The following is a 23,390-nucleotide window of genomic DNA, read 5'->3' as shown; positions in this document are numbered from 1 at the left end:
TCGAAAAGCAAAATCCCCGTAGGTACTACATTATTCAGATCTCAATCTGGCAGCTAAACAGGGTACTTGTAGCAAGGTATCAATGTACTGGTTCAAGGGAAAACAACCATTAATAAAGTCACTTTGACCTCTACCTCTTTAAATCTTTCTTATGTACTGCTTCATAACAAATGGGACATTTCTGCCATGATTTGTCAGTCTGAGTAAAAATAAAACAATGCAAATTAGAATATGGATGTTTGCAGCATTAGGCAGGCAATGTCAGAGCTTAAATGGACATGTACAAGTTGTAAATCCAGTTTACATGAAGTCCAATGTAGCATTTTCTTATTACAATCAGTTCCTTTCACCCAGACAGTGTTATTTCTCAACTCACGATCTTTAATTTCATGATGCATTCACAAGTGTAAGATCGGAGACATGCCAGTTGACTATTATGTCAAAAATTCAGAGAAAATTATTGAGTGCTCCCCCTGCCCCATCCCCCTACAAATTACATATACACATTATATAAAGTGCTATATGCACTTACCAGACTTAAGTAATGGAGAATGCAGGACCAGCAATAAATGTGACCACAGCGAGTTATTTTCGCTAGAGATACAAAGAAATTATAATTCATGGTTTTCAATATTCAGTGGAAAACATTGGCAACATTATTTTGACTACTGTTATTTTTCCACAAACGGAGTACTGGTAGAATGTAGTGTAGGCCTTTTTTTTTTTCAGCGAAAAATGGAAGAGAAGATAGTGCAATAAATAGGGCGGGGATAAGAGGCAAGGATGAAGTAGGGGGTGGGTAATAAAATGGGCCAGCCTATATTTATTGTACTTGAGTAGGTTGAGCATGATCATCTGGGTGAGCAAAGTCCTGAATGAGACAGTTGTTGACAGCGACCAACGTTTCGACAACCTGTGAGGTAGTTATCTTCACAGTCAAAGATCACTACCACACAGGCTGTCGAAACATCAGTCACTGTCAACAACTGTCCCATTCAGAACTACCCTCACCCAGACAATCAGGCTCCACCTTCTTATGAAATGACTCCTGGGTTTAAGCTTTTCCCAATTGTACATTTAGGAAAACATTGTACATTTAGGAAACTCTAGAAATCGAACATGGGCAGACAGAGAATGACTAATAGATTGATGCCTGCTGGTCAATTCCCGCCATCTCTTATACACTGATCTGTAGACCTTATAGGGACATCAGTACGTTGTGATGTATATTTGTTTAACAAAAAATGAATGCTATCAAACACTGCATGATCAAATCGTATCTTCCTACAGAAGTTGCATTGACTATTACCATCTTCCTACAGTACTTGTTAGCATGAGAATAGAGATAAAACTCTTTAAAAAAGGTTTCCAAGCTAAAGATTAAAAAATATCACACAAAATATGCTGTAAGTCGTCAATTCCCAAAATTCACTGAGCTACTGGTCAGCAAAACAAAGAGCAAACATGAATTGTCACGAGCAATAACTGTACACGGAGCTGTACTCCAACTAAGATTTATTTCAAGACATTTCAGTCAAAGATAAAACTAACTTGTTCTTGATGTAGGCAACTGTGTATACCCATAGTTATCCAAACATACCTGCCACAGGAGGGTATAAACAGATTGGACAGGACGGAACTTCGTGGCTGAAGATTCGCTAAAAAAAACACAACGTCCAGGATGTGAAAAATATGACTTGTCTCCTAATGCTACTTATTTACAATCATGAATTATTAGGGATAGGAGAAAAAGCAAATAAAAAATCTGGGAAGTGGCATATCGGCTTCAGCAATTTCAAGCCAAATGCCAGGGTTGCAGGGGCCAAATAATGAACAAAATACGAGACAAATGTTGTGTACAGCTTCAGCAATGTTCTGTAGACCAGTTCACTGGTTCAATATGAACTCCTTTTCACTATTTTTGCCCCCAAAAATTGGAACTAAAAACACAGCCATGTTTTAACATAATTATTTGATAACACTCAGAAAATGTAAATTTCTCTATCAAATCTCCTCTTCATTTAGTTTTATGTTCCAGTGCTGTAGTGTAATGTATTACATATACACACCACTTGTTCTATCAAATCCCACTCCACAAGTACGTCAGGATCCATGGCATGAACTGTGTAATCACCAGAGTCACAAACTACAAACTGAAAGCTGACAAGACAAAAGAAATTCAGTACACATATTGTGAAATGATTTACATGCAACAAAATACCTTAAAATTCCACAAATAAGCCCCAGGGCTTATATGTTTCAAAGGCTCTTTTTGAGGGGCTTATATTTGAAGGGGCTTATCTATGGAGGGAAATTGGCATTTCAAAATCGAGTGGGCTAGCCTTATATTTGGAAGTATATTTAATTTTTTTTGTTTTGTTTTACTTTGTAATTAAGGGCAATTTTCCAAGTGTAAGCCCCGGAGGCCTTCTATTTGGAGGGGCGATTTAACGGAGGGCTTTTTGCGTTACCGGTTTGGGGGGCTTATATTTGGAGGGGCTTATACATGGAGAGGCTTATTTTTGGAATTTTACGGTAACCTGATTGAGACAAACTATATTACACTCACTTGGCTTGAATGAATTGTTCTTTGTTGAATGTGGCGTACTTTTTGGAGCTGTTTCTTGAATGGTAGATGACTGGCTTTTCTCTTGGGGCATACTTGAAGTTCAACAGATGGTTGAGTGATGTGCCATACTTTTTGGAACCAGTACTGGTCACTGAAATGTCTTTTAACACATCAGATACACAACCCTAGTAATCAAACAATAACATCTTCAACGGCAGCATAACACAGTACTTCGGCTGACATTACAGCATACGTAAATTCCATAAACCAGAGCCCTTCCTCATCCTCTCGTTAAGAGAGATTGAAAATGGCCAAAACAAAGTTTGTTCATTATTATCATCCTTTGACTACTGCAGTGGATAGAACATTCATGGAAATTTCTTCCCAAACACCACAATTCACCATTGCTGTACTCAGGTTCCTTGTATCAAGTCCTGAATCCATAGCAATCACTTCAGGGTATGTTAGCTTACGTGAATGCATTTTGCCTACTAGGCACCAGAGGATGAGAGATGAGATTATTTTTTTATCTGCCAACAGCAATGACCAGTAAACTGGACAAATTTTTGTGTGAGTCTCAAAGATAGAGGTGTTAGCTCCCCATAAGAGATCCTCTCAAGCATGGCATGCTCTCTCCAGCTGATGTTTTGTGCTCTTCTCAAAATTCATTACATTGACTTGTACACATAAAACTTAACATCTTGTAATCTAAGTTCTGCCATAATGCAGAATTTCTGCTACAACAAGCTCAAGTTTGAATTAAACACAACACCAATGTCACCTTCTACAATGAGCTTAGTTTAAACTCATTGCCAATAGATGAGCTTGGGAACTGGTGCCTTAAAGGTTGGGCAGGAGCCTGATCACCTCAGGCATAGCAGGAGGTATCCATGGCAATGCTGCATGCAGGAACCACTCCTGCATGCAGCCACCGACAGGCACCATCACGCTGAAGGAATTCAGTGGAAAATACTCACCTGACCCCATACTTACCAACGCACAAACCCAAAAAGGGGAGGGAAGGGCTGGGAGCCAGAATCCGCAGAGATTCACTTTAACAGTAGATTCCGAAAGATCAGCATGAAATGCAACACGAGTCACAAGATAAGTAAAGGCCCCTGTGGTCACCCCAAAGATCACATACGCCTGAGCAGGAGACCGCTGACCACATTGGCTTGAAATTTAACTTTGCCTAAATTACATTTTAGCCACATTACATTGTATCTGTATAAAAAATATTACCTTTCTAGAGCCTGAAGAAGTAGGCAAAAAACCTCTTGAAGGTGGTCTTCTATTGGGCATGGCACCACGTCTTTGTGGTTGATTGTAAACATCTTTCCTGTCAGAGAAGTCTCTTTGTTGTCTATAATGTTCTTGGTTTGCAAATCTTCCAAAGTTCTGCCCTCTTCTACTTTTACCACGCCACTGCCCTTTATTTCTTGGAGCTAGGAGAACACAAAAATTTCAAATACAGGTCTGATAAAATATTACCATGCAGAGTGCACAATTTCTGACATGTCTCAAATTGCACGAGATCACAAAAAATACAACAGTTTTCTGTAAATATCATGACTGCAGAAAATCTGTCCCATGGTTTATTTCCTGATGTTTGTTTATTTAAACTTGGTACTGTATTTCCCCAAAAAAACATCTTAATTTAAGGTTATGCTTTCAGGGTTTTCATACATTTTATTCTATGTAGCATGTCAACTTCTTCAAAAACTGAAAGGAAATCTTGTATATCATAAAATCTTTCTTGTGCCGTCAGTTGAAAGCTTCAATAGTATTAGTCATCTGAGCCAAAAACTACAGTACTGCTCAAAAGTAAGTTGACAGTCATTCACGTCTTGATCCTTGAGATGCGACACTCGATTCTCGAATGTTTCGAGGATCGAGTCTCGAGTTTCGATGATCAAGGATCGAGTTTTAAATTTCGAGTTGAAAAAGCGCTCTCTCTAAAAGTGTACACTTACCTTTTATTCTAACAATCACGGTTCCGTGCATTGGGTGAGACTTGTTCGCTTTCGCGTAAACGAAGCTCGCACTTAAAAAGCGAAAATGTTCACTTCTGGTCTCCTGTTAATAGTCCTTTTGAAACTTGCTTTTTAGAAGTGAAGGCGAGATCAACAACGAAACAACTCATACTTAAAACGACCGTATTAATATCGCTTGTTACATAAACCCAAAAGGGAAATGTAGAGGGCTATGGACATACTACATGTATGTACAATGTAACTGCTTGAAATTTAGGAGTCATACTCACCCTTGATATGTGCTAAAATCTAATGACTTCTAACAATTTATTTTACACTTGTACCTGTGACATAAGGTACCTTCTAAAGTCTAAATTAAAAAAGAATTACCGGTTTTACAGCTGTACCCTACAACGTTGAAATGTTATCAACCTAGCATTTTCAGTTTAATTTTTTCGGCTTGCTTCCCTCGTTGCATTATTCGCCGAACAAAATTATATTAAAATATGTCATGATTTTTAAATGGCCTTAGTAACATACTAAGCTATTACAGTACAAGAATTTTTTCGCGATGAACTTTACCTGGTTGATCTCTCCCAGCTGATAAAGAGGGAACAACTGCTGTCTTCCCCTCCATTTCTCCTGTATTCGTCTCGCTCATCCACTGCCCAAATCTCGGTTCTGTGTTGCTTTGAAATTTTAACTGAACTAGAGAAAACGATCGCTCCAAAAGGAGAAACTATTTCTTCAACCAATTCTTGCATAAACATGGCGTAAAATTTTTCACAAAGCCATACTGAAACTAGCGGGACGAAAGTTGTGTTTTTGTCGTTTGTTTCAAGTTATTGAGTAGTTTTCAAAAAGAGTAGTACAAAAAAATAACAAGGGAACTTTGGCTCCCTTGTAAAATAGCAGTTATGTCCCTTCCAGGGACTTTGCACTTGCAGATTTGAAGCAAACAGGAGTTCTCTCGGCTGCTGCAACCAGCGCCAAACACAAAATGGCGGATAAGGTGATACGTGTTTTGATCACGTGGTCCCAGATCTCGTTCCCAGAAGGAGGACATCACACTTTGACTACATGAAGTACTATATGCCTTCTTTGAAGAGCTGTCGAGCGGAAAACGGGGAGAATTTGGGGTTTTTTCGCTGACTCTTTGGAATGAAGATATCTTTTAGTGCGGTGTTGGAGAGCGATAATTAATATTCAAAGACATAAAAGTGGTTTTGTCGCTCGAATGCTGCGATTTTCAAGGAAACCTTCGACCAAAGGTAAGGTTATACTGGATACTTCATAACATATCGCGTTAACAACTTGATCCTTGCTTGGCTTAACATGTTTTGCAAGAATGTACAAAAGCAAAACGGAAGAGAGAAGTAACTTTTCTGACACTCACGACTGATAAAATCCTCATGAAATTAATATTGCATTTGTACATATTTTTAATTCATTCCACGATGCATTAGTCTGTCAACACAAAACGCTTCGCTTCAGACGACATCGACGGCGCTTAATTTAGCATCAACTGCAGTTTTGCATTGTCAACTTCAAAGCTTTAAGTCGCCGAGAATCATCAATATATGCTTTCCCTACATATATCATAACGAAGTTGTAAAGCTGTTCTCGTCGCAGTTAAACATTTCCCCTATTTTGTTCATGGATCTTTTAAACTCGAAGCATCCAAGCACCCGGAAGAAACAGGGACTGGAGACTTAACAAAGTTGGAGACTAATATTTAACTCTCTTTCGACTTGTTCTGAAATATATGAAAAGTTTTCTGACATTTAAAGAACTGAATCAGATGTACATGTACATTAATTTGTATTTTGTACTGAGTGAAGAATACATTACCATACTGAAACGCAAAGGAAAATAAAAATGAAACCAACAATAAAAATGAAACCACAGCGTAAACAGCATATCTGTGCATTGTTTTTGTGTTAAACTGTTTACCAGAATTAACAGGCTCAAACTGAGATGTTTACCATGCAGGTAGATTTGTGACAGGAATCTACCCCCATCACCTACAACTATTATTGCAACCAGTGTAAAGGTGGTGCAGATTTTAATACACACGTTTTTTGTAATTTACCTGTTGTTTTTGTAATTCTAAGTTGCTGTCACACAAGCCATGATAAAAATGAATTATCATAATATACCCTACCCATACATAGTAATCTATTCCCAGTGGACTATCGCTTAACAAAGGCCTAGGGACTCGAGTTGAGTTACGGGACATGCGAGTCCACAGGCGAGAATGCGAAAGGACTAGACCAAGATAAGAGAAAAAATAGGGGGGGAGGGGACAGTCAAACAAACGAACCACAAAGCAAAACAGGTGTAGACCCACCCCACCCCCACCCCCAAAAGGGGCTTTGACGGCTCATGAATCCAATCCTCCCACCCAAACTGGAAAGAAAGCACAGAAACACACACCTGAAATAGAGCTCTCGCTAGTAATTGGTGAGAACTAAGGCCAGTATTGTGTGAGCGAGCACTGGGAATAGTTAACACATTATTTTGTTTGTTACTCCAGAGAGCGCGTTTGCTTTTCTATTCACAGTGATTATATATTTTTACTTGGTAGATGTCTCCAAGGTCAAAAAGAGACAGGAGAGAATAGTATCTTACTCACAGATATTGTGTTTCCATTCATTTTTGTCCATTGTTTAAGGTGATTCCCCAGTAAAAGAACCTAACATAGATTGTAGATGAAACTTGGTACACTGATGTAACAAGTCAAGAAGATGATAAAAAATTAATAAAAAGTGGGGGTCACCATGCTCAAATACGGCTATTTAGGACCCTTTTACAAAAACCGTGGGGCAGCCCAAAACTAGACAAAAAGGAGAGATTTTTTCGATGATGCATGTGGCATCGCACGGAATTTGACTTTAATCTATTGTTTATCCACTTACGTACCGGAAAAATGCCTTTTAATGCCCTTGTTTTTACTTTACGCTCCAAAGAAGAATTAAATTGGACACGCGCTATTCAACCCGTGATAGCTCAATCCATACAATTTAGTAAAACTGCCAAAAAACTGAACATAGATTTGTGCCAATTTTTTTCTTATCAAAAGGAAGCACTGTCCTTATTAAAATCATGAAATAAAAAATGGGGGTCACCATACTCGTTTTTGCGGTAGAACTGCAGAAAGTACCCACCAAATGCATTTTCTCCGATTTTGAGAGAAGACTGGGGTGAGTTTCAAAGTAGAATGTATGTGAAAGGGGGGGAGAAAGTATTAAAAAATCCGCTTTTACAGAATTTACATCGAGATATCACATTTAGGACACAATGTGATAAAGAAAGCATTTAATTGAAAATCAAAGTGAGAAAGCATAAGTTAAACATCCACTATCGAGGTTCTCCGTGAGGAAGTCGAACTCAGCAACTCGCATACTGCTTACGTTATGCACTTTCCCAACACATTGAGTCTCACCTCGGCAAGAAACAACAGCAAGCAAAAATTCCAATAGCGTTTCTCTTCAGTCAACTTAATTTTAATAATGTTACTTCACATGCTCTTTTTTACGGCGGCCATCTTGTTATGCGCAGTAAGAGATGCGCAGTGCAAAACCAGGGAATCACCTTAAATTTATTTATGTTTGTTTTTGGGTATGATGATGTGTGATTACAAATTTAAACAAAAGAAAAAAAAATGTAAACTAAGGACAAAATTGAACCACAGAAGAATACAGATGGAAGCACACAACAGGCAGTGCTGTGCTTTGAGAAGAAAATGTGGTGGCCAAAAGAGTTACAGTTTTGTTAGTTTGTCACCCATGTGACAATAACTGTTCTTTTATATTTCAGAAAAACAGGGAAAGGGAAAGAGTTCTAAATCTGGAAAAAGTAAAGGGAAGTCCAAGAAACAGTTAGCTTCTGCTCCTCCAAATGATGCTATAGACAGACAAAATAACTTAATTGGAAGTAAGCTCTGTTATCTCTTTGATGAATGAATTGGTAATAAGCTTATGCAAGGAGAGGGTTTTGACTGACTCATGTATACCAGAAGTGGTAGACTGTTTGTACTGTTGGGCTGTGCTTTTGCCCAAGTGTTTTGAGCAAATAGTCTCTATAGCCCGGGTAGGGGGGGGGGTTACTCAAGATATCCCTGGGTGGGGAGGTTCGGCGTGGCCCCCCACATACCCTGACCCTGTTTAAGACAAATATCGCTGATTTTCCTACCCTGTTTAAGACAGAATTCCAATTTTTGATACCCTGTTTAAGTCAACGGAAGTCAATATTAATTAACATTAGAGCTTGAAAAAATTTGGCTGTTTATCGTCCAAGAAAGAATATCCTGTTTAAGACAAAATTGATAAATCGATACCATGATTAAGACAAAAAATGATAAATTCAATACCCTGTTTAAGACAAAAATCCCGAAAAACGTACCCTGGCTGGCTGCACGTCCCCATTAACCCTTTAAGCCCCAATATCCACATACAAATTCTCCAAACTGATCTCCATACATTTCCTTACAGAATGTGTAAAGAGAATCTGATAAAAGATCAAAGCGTTTTCCCTTTGGTGATCATTTTATTTATTCTCATAACGTAACCTCTTTACAATGTATGGATATTGTTAGGAGAAAATTGATTTTGGTCACTATTGGGACTTAAAGGGTTAAGCCCTTATAAGGGAGTACCCCCCCCCCCCCCCCCCGGGCTCTATAGGAGTCAATATACTTATCATTACAAAATTTTAGTGGTGTCAAGGTATATTAAAAAGGGAAAAAGCCTCATTTCCGGTTGAAATGCATTGCTCAAAAACATCTTTGCTTAACCCATTCACTCCTGGAGTTTTTGCCGAAAACGCGTTTTGAAGCTAGTTGAGTGGTTTTCTGGTCACTGTCGTGCTATAAAGAGCTAAAACTTACCACAAACCAGTTTACAGGTTGTACACTTCGCGGCCTTCTGATCCAGATGCAAAACATCAGCTTGCGAAGTTCGGGCATGCGCAGAAAGCAAAATTTTGATTTTGATTTCGCTCTCTCTCCTCCCTTCTTTTTTCGCTTTTTTTGCCTCATTTTTTTTTCTCTTGCTGGGCATTTAGTAGGCTTCATTTTGGTGGGAAGAGTTTTTAGGAAAGTTTTTAGGATCTTAGGATCAGGTGAAAGGAAAGGTAGGTGGGTAATGGAACAAGATTTTCATGGAGATTTTCAGGTCAATGTCACATGGTTTTTTGCTTCTTTCTCCGGTGTCCTTGACTGAATTGTGCTCATTCTGGTATGGTTTGAAAGATATCTTCACTCTGCACAAGTTAGCGAAGAAAGTTGTCCTTGACCGTTAAAACTGATGACGTCACAAAGGGTAGAAAGGACCTGGATCCGCACGGGCGGTTACGGGCGGTTCAGGGGCGAATGGGTTAAGCTCCCTATCATATTGCTCAGAATCACAAGGAGACTTGTGGCCAACAGTTAATGAAATGCCAAGAAGATTGTCACAGTTAAAGACTCAACTTATGCAACTGAAAGTACATGTAAGAAAGCCTAAAAAAATTCAAGCTAGGCAAGCCAGAATTTTTTCAGACTTTCTTTTCTCAACTACATAAGTTGCGTCATTTACTGCAATAATCTTGTTTGCATTTATTTCTTCATTCTGTGGATCCATATGAAATTTAGATATTTCTAATTTCAACAGCAAAGATCCTCTCAGATACAGTCAAACTGCACAATATATATCTTTATGTTAACAAACGATTTTTTTTCTCTTTTTTTCCACAGTTCAAGAATGCGGAAAGCTTTTATCAAGTGTTTCTGGAAAGAAGTCTGCCAAGGTATTTACATTAATTAAAGTTGCTCGCATTTTTCTCTCATATCTTTTTCTCAACTGTTTTTGGAAAAACTATGTTCTGACTGTTGTATCAAATTATTTCAGTGTGTGGCAACTTTTCCAAGAAAGTCCCAGTTATCCAAGTCTCTGACAGAAGTCCTAATGGATGATAGTGTATTGCCATATTTTATGGAGTACATGCAAAAACAAAATGCCATGAACTTATTGAACTTTTGGCTCACAGCTGAAACTTTCAGACTCTCAACCATAAATCGCTTGAGAATTAACTCTGTGTCAAGGTTAAAGACATCAAAAGCAGAGCTGAGTACAAATACTGATATAGACAGAAACATAGCTAGTGCATTTAATTCAGATACTTCACATACTGGCAGCTCTGTAAATGAGCAAAGCAAAGACAATAGTTTAAAGGAAAGTAGGAATCAACAGCAAAGTATTGAGAGTGACAACAAAGACTTTGGTGACTTCACCAGTTATGAACCAGAGAGCTCTACATCAACAGGAAACACAACAGGAAACAATGGTGATGTGTTGCTGTTGTGTGACAAGTGTGGTCGCTTTATCGAATCAAGTAAGACATGTGATCTCTGTGGACAAGGGTTTAGCAACAGTCAAACGAGTAATAGAATCAGTGACTTCTCTGGCTCCACTTCTTCTGAGTCATCAAGTGCTATTATTAGTGCAAACAATTTACAAAATGGAGTCAATCAAGATGATGTAATAAATACAAACTGTAGTCAAGCAAGTACAGAATCTGTTGAAGATTCTGGTACCCTTAAGTCTTCTCGGTCTTCGAAAGTTACGTTTGATTTAAAGCCAGACTACGAACATGAACGACGCGAGTTTTGCCGAAGGAGGACGAGAAGTATTGTCATTGATGCTGTGAGTATTTATAGCAAATACATTTCCCTTGAGGCATCACATCCTATTGGCCTGGAAGAATCCATGCGCAGGCAGATTGAAAGTAAGTGGCCAGACATGTAGGCATTTACTTACATGAAATGTGAGATTAACAGGCTTAACATTTCATACATAGTGAATGCTCATCAAACTTGTTTCATCCATCATATCTCCTACCGCCAAAGAAGAACTGACTTGAATCTCAATGCAAACATCTTTTCCCCCCAGCCTAACTAAAAGATGCAGTAAGCCTGATTTTGGTGCCCCATTTTGTGCAACATTTTTCACATGGAATTAATATACTTTTGTGGTTAACCTCATCAGAGTTTCCTTTAAAGGAAAGAGGTGAATTGTTTCTAATTTTTCTCCTAATAAACTATAATATTATTGAACAGTTAACATCTGCAGTGAAGATGGAAGAATTTGTCCAGATTCCTTTCAGCCAGCTCAGAAGTTTGCATTTGATGTAATGCAAAAGATGTAAGTTTACCCCTATTTTTTTGCTTACTTCAATCCAAAAGTTTAGATCTTGGTATTCAAGTAAGGTATACTTTACCACAAGGTACTTTCATAAATGACTTTACTCCTGGTTTTGCCTTAAGGTTGACAGGTGGTGGTAACCAAAACATGTATACTGGCTAGCTTGCCTCTGATTTTTCAAAGCTGTGATTTGAGCTCTCTGTTCCTCATTGTATGTCTTCCTAGTGAGCATGTCTTGCATGATTCCCTTCAGTTTTCTGCTCTCCTGAAATTACAAAACCTTCATTTCTCAGATGAAACCCTAAGTATTGGTCCAGTCATGAGGATCCAACCCCAGACCTTCCAACCCCTAAACCATGCAATCTGGAGTGTATGAAAAAAGGCCCCAAAAACCATAGTATCCTTTACCCTATTAGATATAATTTACTCCACTCACTTTTATTAATGTTGTACGAAATTTGGCTGCTCCAGCCACTGACTTTCTTTTCTTCTTAAGCTGAGGCTCTGAAGTCTCCTAGTCAGTTTGAGATTCTGTTTTACTATCCACATCAATAGTATGTTTGAGTTTGCTATAAGGCTTCCCACAGATCTTAGCTAACCTTGTTTCACGGAAAATTAGGTTGGAATTAGACCCAGTCCCCCCCCTACAAAAAAACGTTAGATTGACACAATTTGTCCATTATGAGGACAAAAAATTACACGATTCCTACCAAAATTGTCTGGCTATTTTAAGACTTTGAAATTCAAACTGTTACTTGGAGGCTAAATCATGAGACCGTGAGTTGACAGCCCAAACAGTGCCTCCCACCCTGCAGCCAAGCTCTCTGGAACTGAGCTATTCCTGCCCAATCTCATGGGGAATATGAGAATATGAGTTCTACCATTCTACAGAGACCATTAGATGCTTTATCCTCACAAATAAGCTGTGTTACCATTCTTTATTGTGTCTCTCACCAGTAGAAACCAGAGAATTACAAATTGTGCAGCTTTAAGCCACTTATTTACCCACCTATATTTCCACTTATATCGGGAAATCCTTTACTGAGCAACAGTTTTTGCTAGCGTTTGAGTTAACCCTTAGAAACTGAAAAAACTGTTTAAATTCACCTTTTTTGTAAAGCTTGATCACAGAATGCTAAGCGTATGTTAATGAAGGGTAAAAAATGCAAACAAAGATTTGCCTATAGCTGAAAAGGCATCTTGAAATGGTACTGTTCTTCCCCCCCCCCCCTTCTTTAGAGAAGTGCACATATCAACTAAAATAAAAATACACAACTCAATCAATTACTCTGTGTTCAGAGATTCTCCATGTGCTCACACGAATCGCATTATGCATGTATGATCATCCAAGAGTTCCACCACATCAGAGAGGTTCACTATTTGCTAAGCACAATAAGCTTTGTTAACTGTACTTCTTTCTCTTGTTTTTAGGTATTTCCCTACTTTTCTTGGGAGTTCACATTATTGTAAACATCAAATTGATATTCTGACAAGTGGGAAAGTGTTTCTCTCAGATATTCTGTACAATCAAAATGCTATGTTTTACTTCATGGAGGTAAGAACTATATTATTTGTTGCAATACAATTTACTTCATTCTGTAACTACAACATGTATATAAAAGAAGTCACTCTCAGATACAAACTCAGTGTTGTGATTTTGAGAAACAGATTACTGTTGACGTTCTCTCAATGGACACCTCTATAAGACAGACAGCTGTTAAACATACACCTAGAGTTGGTCCCTGCCTTTCTTTACTCCTTTTAGTTGACTCTCTATCAGACGGACATCTCTCCAAAATGGACACTCAGTGCCAGTCCAAAAGGTATCCATCTTACAGAGAGTTAACTGTATCCTGTCCATGATAGCACATATTTGAAGACTAACTACAGACTGAGAATTTGAATGCTTATTGCTACTTTTTTAGCATCTGGAGCAGGAAGGTGTTCAACACATGCTAGAGTTCTGGTTAACAGCCGATAATTTCCAATATCACCTTAAAGCACAACTGGAAAACAATGAGTACAATGCACAGCATGCCTTGGAGGATGCAATGATCATTTATGACAAGTAAGTCAGCAAAGTTGTGTACAGTATCCTGGGGCTAGTGGATTTTGCTGTTGGGTCAATAAATTCTGTTCTCGACTTGCATGACAGGCAATTGTTGTTTTTTGGAGTGATTCAAATTACAGAAGTACTGTAAGATTATTCCAATCAATTGAGGTTTCTGAATAACGGACCACCTACCCCTCCCCTAAGTTATTATTATTTCAATGACTTAATATAAACGAATAATAATAATCGTGATGAAAATAAACATTAAATATTGCGACTTAATTGACCAATCAGCTCAACAACCAGAGATTATACCATTAACTGATCAATGTGATGCAACTCACTTTGACTCTGAAGATGACTACTGGACAGGTTGTCAAAACAGCAGACAACAGTCCTATTCAGGACTATACTCACCTGAACAATCATATTCCATCTACGGTCGACTTCCGATAATTCAAACCCTTAAGGTAAATAGAAAAAAGTGCGAGTTATCGGGAGTTTGAGTTATTGAGGGTAAAACTATATGGAAAATGATCTGAGGGGAAATGAAAATTACTTCGAGTTAAGGGGAGGTTCGAGTTATAGAGGGTTCGATGAGTTACTGGGAGTCGACTGTAGTTAGTAAATGTAAATTTAGAAAGCTTCTGATTAGTTAATCTCATTATTTCTAGGTATATATCTATGCAAGCAAGTGTGCCTCTGGGGGTGGATGATATCACAAGGATTGAAATAGAGAATAAGATATGTCGTGAGGGTGGACCCCTTCCTGATTGCTTCTCATGTCTGATGGAACATGTCCTTTGTCTTCTTGAGGAGGTAATATCCTCTTTTAATCAGATTATGAGAATCCCTTTAGTCAGAGTATCCTAGAAAAATGCATGTGGTGTTAATCTGTTTAAAGGCTATAGACTACAGGGCTGCAAATAAGTTTGCGTTTTAGAAATGATTTGTTTGTCGACCCAGGTTACCATTTTTTCTTGGCCAAATCATAAGGGTTGTTGACATTACATTATATTCAGGGTTTTCTGCAGGCTCAGTCCCATAACCAGGGAAAATCACTGTTTGGTGGTCACAGAAGGGCAAATAATTGGTAAGTGGCTCAAAGAACATAGATCCACATGGGTGGTTATGGGCAGTTCAGGACTAAATGGGTTAAAGATCCCCATTTTATAGTGTCCTATCACCTGACATAGGAAGTTACAAAAAGAGTACACTGAACTTCTTTACATTTAAATGTATTATATTCCGTCTTACTTCTAATTTCAGGTGTTTTTTCCAAGTTTCCTCCAAGGTGAGGTGCACTTTAAATACCTCACCGAGCTGTTAAACTCTGTAAGTGAACGGCGGAATTCCCAGACCCTCTCAGCCTCTGTTGGCAGTGTTGATGATGTACAGAATCTGGAGGAAAACAATCGCTTAGTCAGGTCTTCATTTGGATCAGATTTGGATCTCACAGAACATCCAGATGCAATTTGGCAAAGACCTAATGCCGGGTTAGTTCTTAGAGGAAATTCGTACAAAACCACAAAATCTTGCATAAACTGACTGCATGTCTCCAATTTAAAAAAATAAGAAAATTCAAGAAATGTACATAAAATTGCAGCACTTGTTTTCAGTGTGTTGTAAATGTCCATTTTTTAGTCAGGTTTCTCAATAATGACCTTGGATGTCAAAAATGTTTATTGACTATCGCTGGTTAATTATCAGAGGGTAGAAAATGCCATAACTTAATTCTGTGGACTATATAGGGATATCTTTTTACTGTACAGTATCAGTGTTATTTCATTATTTCTACCAGTGATTTATTTTATTGCAGACCCTTGTCACTGGGAAAAGTCAATGAGTTTGGGATTTTTGAACCAATCTTTGAGCCTGAACCAGACAGAGGAAATGGCATCTCTACAGGTACATTTCCATAGGCATACGTGATGAGTAAATTATCTACTATATTTTTTCAATCAAATGCACCTGTTGCTTATTTGAAACTTTGGCTAGGGAAACCTGGTCTCGGTTGTTCAAACATTGGATAGTGCTATCCACCTGATAAATAACTATCCAGTAGGTAAGTATTAGGGAAACCAATATTGCACTATCCACTGAATAGAAATTTATCAGGTGGATAGCATTATCGTGGACCTTTTGAACAACTGGGGCCAGTGTTTGTTAAAATCTGCAGATTATTTGGACCTGTCATTTCTTAAGAACCCTGCAAAGAACTGGCAAATCTAGTATTAAAATCCAAATCTTTATCGAAATCTAATTCTCCTTCATTGAAATTCTCAAAAGAAAATGTTTATTGCATAATAATAGTACCTTTACATAAAGACTACTTGTAAGTTTGTATAGGTAACAGCATGATAATTAGTGATATTTGGCATAAATACCACAAGTGATATTTCAAATTGTTATACATAATTTCTTGAGCCGTTAGGCGAGTGAAATTTGAGACAATTTTGCAAATATCATGAGTGGTATTTTTGCTAAATATCATGTACAAATCATGCTATTATTTGTTTATACCACTACCTGCAAGAGGTTTGAAATTTTCACATTTCAAATTAAGCTGAAATACCATTGCTCTAAGCAGGGTTTCACCAAGAATTCTCGTAGCAGGAGAAAGGTGTAACTTTACAGGAGAGTATTGTGAAAGAGGCTCAATGTCTGAATATAAAATAGTCATAGGCTATCACACATTAAACGGAGAATTCTGTGTAGTAAACAGAGAATTCTCCGATCTTCGATGGCTAATAAACACCCGTCTAAGGCAATGAAATTGCAGAAATTTCTCATGTAGTAGTATAATCCTTGGAAAGGCTGCTACATAAAATTTTATCTACAGTGTTAAAAGTCAGACCTAGATGACTTGTCCTCATACTGACCATCCACAGCACAATTAATTTATACATGTTAAAATAATTAATGCTAATAGCTTGAAAATAAACTGAACTATATGAGTGAAAGAGTTAATTAATAGAGTCATTTTTTATCATGGTGGTTAACAGTTGTTCTTTTTTTGCTTCAGCTGCTAAACTGGGAAAAGCCATGAGAAAGTTGGTGTCCGGAGTAGAAGACAAGGTATGACTTTCACATCCTGGTAATTAATACTGCAAAAGAAAGATATAACACCACTGAAATAGTGGGCCATTTCTGAGTTCCAAAAACCCTCACTTTTAAGTGCTTGTGAAAATGAATTTTATTTGCAGTAGCCTCTTCACTTTTATCCTCACTTTAAAACAGAGGCTTGGGGTAACTTGGAAATAGCCTCTACACATCCTTATGTTCTTCATCTCAGTAGAGGTGATTGTCTCCTTCGCGGCTGCTTAGGCTGGAGTCATGCATGGAGCATTGCATGACTCTGGCCCGAGCGACTGCGAAGGAGCCTAAAAAGGGTGATAGCTTTTTAGTATTAGCTGAGGTAAGATTCAGTTGAACCAAATTGTTCCACATCGTAGGAAAAATAATGTTCTCACCTGGAGGGTTATCATGCTTATTAGCTTACATAATTTGTACGTTATATACATTTTATAGATTGTCTTTTACTTTCTCTATCACAAAGTTGTTAAAACTTTGTATTTATGATTTGAAAATTTGTTTCTGTTTTTTATCAAAGTCTGATTTATTTGACACTGTCTTTTTTTCCCTTTGTAGGCAAAAGAAGAAATGGCCTGGAAAATTGCTAAAATGATAATCGAAGATGTAAAGAACGAACAAGCAAAACCTCTTTAAAGATTCATAAATAACCAGGTTAGTAGCATGTCTACAGCTGTTCCCTCCCGTCAAAAAAAATTCGGGGGAGGGGGGTGGCTGTACACAGGCTACTGGGTCATCAAGCTCAAGGATTTGCAGACAGCAGACCTCAGATTAATGAGTCAAATTCAAAGCTTTATTAAAAATAATTGGGAAAGGGTTAAACAAAACATCTTCCTTTTCATAGCAGAGAGACGCCTGGGTAGTGGAATGGCATGCTTAATTGACGCTGTAAGTCCTAATAGTGACCAACATCAATTTTCTCTCATCAGTATTAGGGAGTTTAAGCAGCGGAACCGGAACCGGAAGTGAGCCTTTTTCTCCTTTAATATTCCTTGAGGCTACCATATTTGTATCGCTAAGTGTCTTTTCTCTTGTAGAGACGATTTACTAAAGAATTTGTTCAAAATCACGGCCGAAGAGTTCAACAAGTCAACTTCCGGTTGACGTGCATGGCTCAAAAACGTCGTTACTTAAACTCCCTATTAATATGCGAGCAACACGAAAAGTCACCCCTTGACCATCGAGGGGAAAGTGCTCTGTTCTGTTGACAAATTCTCTCAACTGATTCTTTAAGAAAATTTATGGAGGTCAGTTTGGAGAATTTTTATGTTGATGTTGTGCCGTAAAGGGTTAAGAGATATATAGCATGAATATGAATGAAGAGCAGTGCTCTGTGTGAACAGATCCAGTAGCTTTCCTAGGCATTCTCATCTTGACTCGATTTACTTCTCCCTTCTTGCTCCAGAAATCCCTTCTTCTAATTCAGCTTTGTTCTGTAGATGATCCTGCCTCTGATACTTCTACTCTTGCTTCATATTAGTCTTGCGCTACTCCTAAAGTTGGTAATTGATTTCTGGATTTCATTTTTTCCAGTGTTACTATCTTATCAGCTTTGGAAAATGAATAGGTTACATTTTAAGCTCGATATTTGTAACAATACCAATAGTACGGTGGAACCTCGATTTACCAAAGGGCCAAGAGACTGAAAAGATTTGTTCACTATAACGAGGTTTCATTGTATCGAGGTTCTTTTTCATGTATTTTACTGTTATTGGGGTAAAGAAGATCGTTATATCGAAAATTTCGTTATATAGAGGTTCGTTTTATCGAGGTTCCACTGTAATTCTAAGTTCGGTACAAATTTGTACATGAACCTCAGTCTATCCAAAAAAGAGATACCAAGGAATTGCTTTAAGCTGCGCGGTACTGGGTGGATACAGATTTACAATTGGTCAACCCATGGTGTATTTCATGTATGAATATTACCCCAGTGTACGGCTGAAGGTAATAAACTGCGATGTAAAAACTTAAGGGATATTTTTTGTCAATACAGTATTCTAACCGATAAAATACCAAAAAGAAGCCTGCAGAGATAGCAATATAAGTGGGATTCGCACACACCTTGTAAAATTGCAGTCGGTGCTGGAAAGTACTTGAATTTCGGTGCTAACTTTGTCCAACCCGGATTGTCAAGTACCTAAAAGGAGCAAACACAGAAAGACCTTCAAGATAAAATTGCTCATGTTGTGGAAGAACTAAAAAGGAAAAAATACTCAAGGCTTTTTTTTTGCGTTGAGTGGAGTCCTTGAAAAATGGGAAATGTGTCCTTGAAAGTCCTTGAATTGAAAAATGCTTGAATTTTTTGTTCAAAAAAGGGTACGAACTCTGTATAAGCTTATGTAGGTTTAGCCTCCCACGCAGACGTTCTTAGGGGTTCGTCACGCGTTCCTGTCCGCGTGGGAGGCTAATGTAGGTTTACAAAGACTTAAGTTAATTACGTCTTGCAGGTGTTTCTGTACAGGTTGTAATGCGTTCTTCAGATGTCAATAGTTTTTGAATGCAGTCAAGTCTTGGCATCCTGCAGAATAACAGTAATGAACTAGTTCTGCTTAATTGCGGAGTTTTATCACCCCATAAAAATAAAGAAAATAGAAACTTATTTTCTTGTCTGGTTCTGTATATATCTTTCGCAATAATACGGTACGGACACCTCTGTGACCGGCAAGCGGGCACAGTGGCCGTTTTTATACAGGAGGACGTATTATCCCGTCCGGATGCATAATGCGTCTATAGCCGTTTTTATGCTACAGTCGCATTATCCGTCTGGACAAAGTTAGGCAAACGTTTTGTAGTTTGTCTGGTTATACGTCTCAGGTATAAAGACTGGCGCAAGACTCATTGGCCGTTTTCATACTAGAGACGAATTATCCATCTTCAAAATCCGTCAAAATTGACGGAGAAACGGATAAAGTCAGGCAGATTGTTCATCTAAAATTAAAACTGTTTGGTTTTCACATTAAGACGTATTATCCTTCTTACGCGAATTACTCAACGGATAATCCGTCTCTGGTGTTAAGACGGCCGAACTATCCTTCGGAATACGTCTTGAACGACGTACTACGATAGGTAGTTCGTCTGGACGCATAATGTGTTTGGTGCCCGTCTTTATGCTTGACACGCATAACCAGACGATCTACAAAATGTTTGCCTAAGTTCGTCCAGATGGATAATGCGTCCTTAGAATACAAACGGCCAAATGTCTTTTCAGGCTGGTTCACACTTGGATTAACTCCTGGTGTCTGTCTTATATGGAGTCAACTAAGAACATTAAAGAAAGGAAGCGACCAACTCTAAGAATCCGTTTTAGGGATAAGTCCTTCACGATTATGTTGACGGTACATGTATCCTGCGATCAGGCTTTTTTTACGAGAAGAAAGGGAGAAACAATAGTGCCACTGTTCCCAAATCCCCAAATGTTTCTGGCTCATTTTATCGTTCAAAAATTTGACTTAATGCGGTATTGAGGCATTGTTATATCCGGTAAGATGAGTTTGCTAGGTACTTCTTGACTGGAACATGAGTAGCCTGTCCCGATTGTGCTCGGCAACTTTTAAGCAACTTTTGACGTTTAGAGCAACCAGTTTTTGCGGTCCTAGAACCTCGAGCAATTTTTGAGCAAAATATAGGTTTAGAGCACATATCAGGCACCTCCAGAGTCTGATTTTCTCATCAATCCCCGTTTGAAATGCTAGCCAAAACGCCTTGCGTCCGGGCACAGCAAAGTTGTTTTGACAAATAGCGCCAACGAGTCTGAAATTCCCGTTTTTAATCTTTTAAAATAAATTTTCAAACAAGTTAAGAAAACCAGTAGCATATTGGTCATGTTTTCGAAATCCACAGCCTTCGTTAGCTTTGGAGTTCATAGCTTAGCTTTTGTAGGATTCTCTCACTCGATCAAATGAAGCAGCCACGCCCTTTCTCACATGACCAAGTTTTACCTCTGTACTGTCACAGGCACCCCAAGCTAACGAGTGGAAATCGTTGTTGCATAACAGAAATATTATAAGGGTTTGAATGGGAATTTTAGCGATTGTTGTTAATTTATGTGTAAAAAATAGCTATGAAAGTCATATCAGGATGTCTTGCGATTTCAGCAAGTTTCAGTTCTGCCGCTGTTCTCTCTTTACTTGACTATATATTATACCTTGGCTGTTAGGGGGAAGAAAGAACTCTCTGGATAGCTGGCGGAAGAGAAGAGGAGAACTCAGACTCGCTGCAGTCGCCCTGAAACGGCCCGGAATATGCTAAGAAAACACCACAACTAATAGACAGGATAAGATGTTCTGATGTATTTTTATTGCTATTTTTGACCCCAAATAGCGATCGCTAAAATCCCTGAACCCCTATAAAATTTCCGTTCTGCGACAGCGATCCTCATTCGTGAACTTTGGATTCTGTGATACTATTATTTTTAGAAAAGTTTGGAAACAATAAATGAGGGTCTCAGAATGAACAATGACGCACCTTTTACAGGATTCTTTTTAATCATATATACAAAAGCCAGAGTAAATAATGAAATGTTCCAAGTTGAAGTCTTATCAATCCTCAGAGTTAAGCGAAAAAATAAGTTGAGCTGAGATTTTGTTATTTTTTCGCAGGAAGAAAAAAGATGAAAAGGAGAGTCAACCCGCCCCCTAAAAAAGATGATCGCATCTATCACTGGTCGATCCCTAAATCAGCTAAATCAGTGTGTAAACATCCCTGTGCTAAAGGAGACGAAGGAGACCGCTTTCTTAAATATCGATTTGACAAATCTTTTAGCTTAAAGTTAATAACATTATGTAACACCGTTACAAATGGTAAGTAGAAATCTGTCCATTTGGATAGTACTGCTCAAATGGTCGTCCATAATATTTTTCAAGGAAGCTTCTCAGAAATCCACTGTGTGCGAAAACTACAATATTTGACTCAGGTCGGTTTTGAAGGAAATCGTGAAATCGCTCTATTCTCTCTTGAAAGTGACTTCCTTTGAAGGTTTCTCCCAACTTACAAGTTCCGTTGCTTAAGACAAATTCGTAGCATTTTCTTGGATCTGTCAGTTGACCCTTCAGCTTTTCGTCCACATACCACCAAACTTTGGAAGGCACACCGCTGAAATCAACTGTTGGATACTTCTTGATCAGGTCTTCTTTCAGAGATCCAATGTCACAGAGCGATTCTCCTATCTCGCGACAAAGATGTGAAGCCACCACATTTTGATTTCCGTAGGTCAGTAAGCAGGTCTCGATTGCTCTGCTCAAAGGGGAAGTAATGGCGACTTCTGCATTCAGATCCTGTATTTTCTGTTGAATCGTCAACGCCTGTTTTTTGCCATAAGTGCTCAATGGCGCATCCAAAAGAGCATCGCTCTGTAGTCCTTTGTCGAAGCGCGTCAGGTTTTGTTCCTCTTCTGCTTCGTTCCAGGTCGATTGGAAGTGGCGAACAAAGTGGACGGTTTTACTAGTTACTGACGGCATGATTTTGAAAAAAGGCCCGTTTAAAACGTCGTTCTACTAAGGTGTCGAACTCAATTGATCGAATGAAGCTAAAACAAAGAGTTAAATAAGATTCCTTGTAAGAACTTTGTCACGGTACAGTGTGCTGCTTTTGTGTTGCACGCCAAGCTTTGCCGTGCTTCCGGAGCACGAGCCTTGGCACGAGTTAAAGTCGTGCTTCTGCAGTGCCAACCTCATTTCATAAATTACAAACTATGCTATATATAAAGCCAATGGCTTAGAATATATCAAATAAATAATATCTTAAAAACTACTGCCAATGATTCCTTGATTCAGTTTAATATCCTCATCTGCAGTTCACAGACACTATTAATTACACACTAGTGTTCAAAGTCATTTCAATCTCCTTATTTTGTAGGTTCTTCATCATTTACTTTAGTTGTTCATTTTACTGCAAGGATCATCACCAACTTTCATATTAGAAAAATTTTAAAAGTCCGCGAAACGGTTTTTTAATGCTCTCAACAGTTATTAACTTTTTCCGAGGTCGTGTTATCACGGTTAGTACAACAATAAGTGTAGTGTAAAACGCATACTCTTTACCTGTAATTTAGAAAATATACAGAAAAAGTATAATCACAGTTAAAAATATCTAGAAATCGCATACTGCGATTTTCAGCACTTCGACCCAGTCCCACCATGCCTCACGTGTGCTCTAGGCGTGTTTCAGCGCCCTTCTTGAATAGCACGTGCATGGCACACGAGTCGTGGTGTGATTTTCTTTGCCCTGACTTGAAATGACCCATTGAACGATCGATCTAGCTTGACAATATCTTCTGACTACGTCGCTTATTTCTATATTAGGCAGTTTTTGAGCACGCAACTTCTTATACTTTAACTGCAAGAAACACGTCAACTTTTATATTAGAATACATTTTAAAAGTTCACAAAGCTGGAATTTTCTTAAATGTCTTATTTTCTACAAGAGCTATTTTCTTAACCTCGGTACCATAATTCTTTTTCTCTCGTGCGGCTGGAGGCGTCAATAATCTTTACTCGTTCTCGTCCCCAGAGCCACTTTTGCGA

At 38.3% G+C, this 23,390-nt stretch overlaps 3 protein-coding genes across 3 annotated transcripts in view; 1 reads left to right on the top strand and 2 right to left on the bottom strand.

The window, feature by feature from the left end:
- Positions 1-5,549, bottom strand: part of LOC140951824 (E3 ubiquitin-protein ligase RNF10-like) — a 19,515-nt gene extending 13,966 nt beyond the window's left edge. The window contains exons 1-7 of the mRNA XM_073401176.1: positions 5,125-5,549; positions 3,812-4,014; positions 2,570-2,754; positions 2,070-2,160; positions 1,601-1,658; positions 533-594; positions 135-199 (exon numbers count right to left, since the gene is read on the bottom strand). Of these exons, the coding sequence (XP_073257277.1) occupies positions 135-199; positions 533-594; positions 1,601-1,658; positions 2,070-2,160; positions 2,570-2,754; positions 3,812-4,014; positions 5,125-5,203 (743 nt within the window). The 5' untranslated portion in view covers positions 5,204-5,549. The remainder of the gene's footprint in view (positions 1-134; positions 200-532; positions 595-1,600; positions 1,659-2,069; positions 2,161-2,569; positions 2,755-3,811; positions 4,015-5,124) is intronic.
- An 89-nt stretch (positions 5,550-5,638) lies between these two features.
- On the top strand, positions 5,639-19,468 carry LOC140951768 (A-kinase anchor protein 10, mitochondrial-like). Its single transcript, XM_073401104.1, has 12 exons — positions 5,639-5,813; positions 8,362-8,478; positions 10,277-10,329; positions 10,431-11,307; positions 11,639-11,723; positions 13,155-13,278; positions 13,649-13,791; positions 14,451-14,595; positions 15,046-15,272; positions 15,596-15,684; positions 16,802-16,854; positions 17,428-19,468. The coding sequence occupies exons 1-12, from the start codon at positions 5,780-5,782 to the stop codon at positions 17,503-17,505; spliced, it is 2,025 nt and encodes a 674-aa protein (XP_073257205.1). The 5' UTR covers positions 5,639-5,779; the 3' UTR covers positions 17,506-19,468.
- Positions 19,469-21,659: 2,191 nt separating this feature from the next.
- On the bottom strand, positions 21,660-22,325 carry LOC140952442 (2,3-bisphosphoglycerate-dependent phosphoglycerate mutase-like). Its single transcript, XM_073401864.1, has one exon. The coding sequence runs from the start codon at positions 22,323-22,325 to the stop codon at positions 21,660-21,662; it is 666 nt and encodes a 221-aa protein (XP_073257965.1).
- Positions 22,326-23,390: the final 1,065 nt, after the last annotated feature.

The sequence above is a fragment of the Porites lutea genome, chromosome 11 (assembly GCF_958299795.1).
Source record: "Porites lutea chromosome 11, jaPorLute2.1, whole genome shotgun sequence".
NCBI lineage: Eukaryota > Metazoa > Cnidaria > Anthozoa > Scleractinia > Poritidae > Porites > Porites lutea.
Note: the sequence above shows the minus strand (reverse complement) of the source record. Positions and strands in the feature narration are given on the sequence as shown.

Excerpts from the sequence above, each read along its gene's own strand:
- LOC140951768 (XM_073401104.1), top strand. The coding sequence starts at position 5,780 with ATGCTGCGATTTTCAAGGAAACCTTCGACCAAAG. Across the intron at positions 13,279-13,648 it reads CTATGTTTTACTTCATGGAG|CATCTGGAGCAGGAAGGTGT; the intron begins GTAAGAACTATA and ends CTACTTTTTTAG. Across the intron at positions 15,273-15,595 it reads TGGCAAAGACCTAATGCCGG|ACCCTTGTCACTGGGAAAAG; the intron begins GTTAGTTCTTAG and ends ATTTTATTGCAG.
- LOC140952442 (XM_073401864.1), bottom strand. The coding sequence starts at position 22,325 with ATGCCGTCAGTAACTAGTAAAACCGTCCACTTTGTTCGCCACTTCCAA.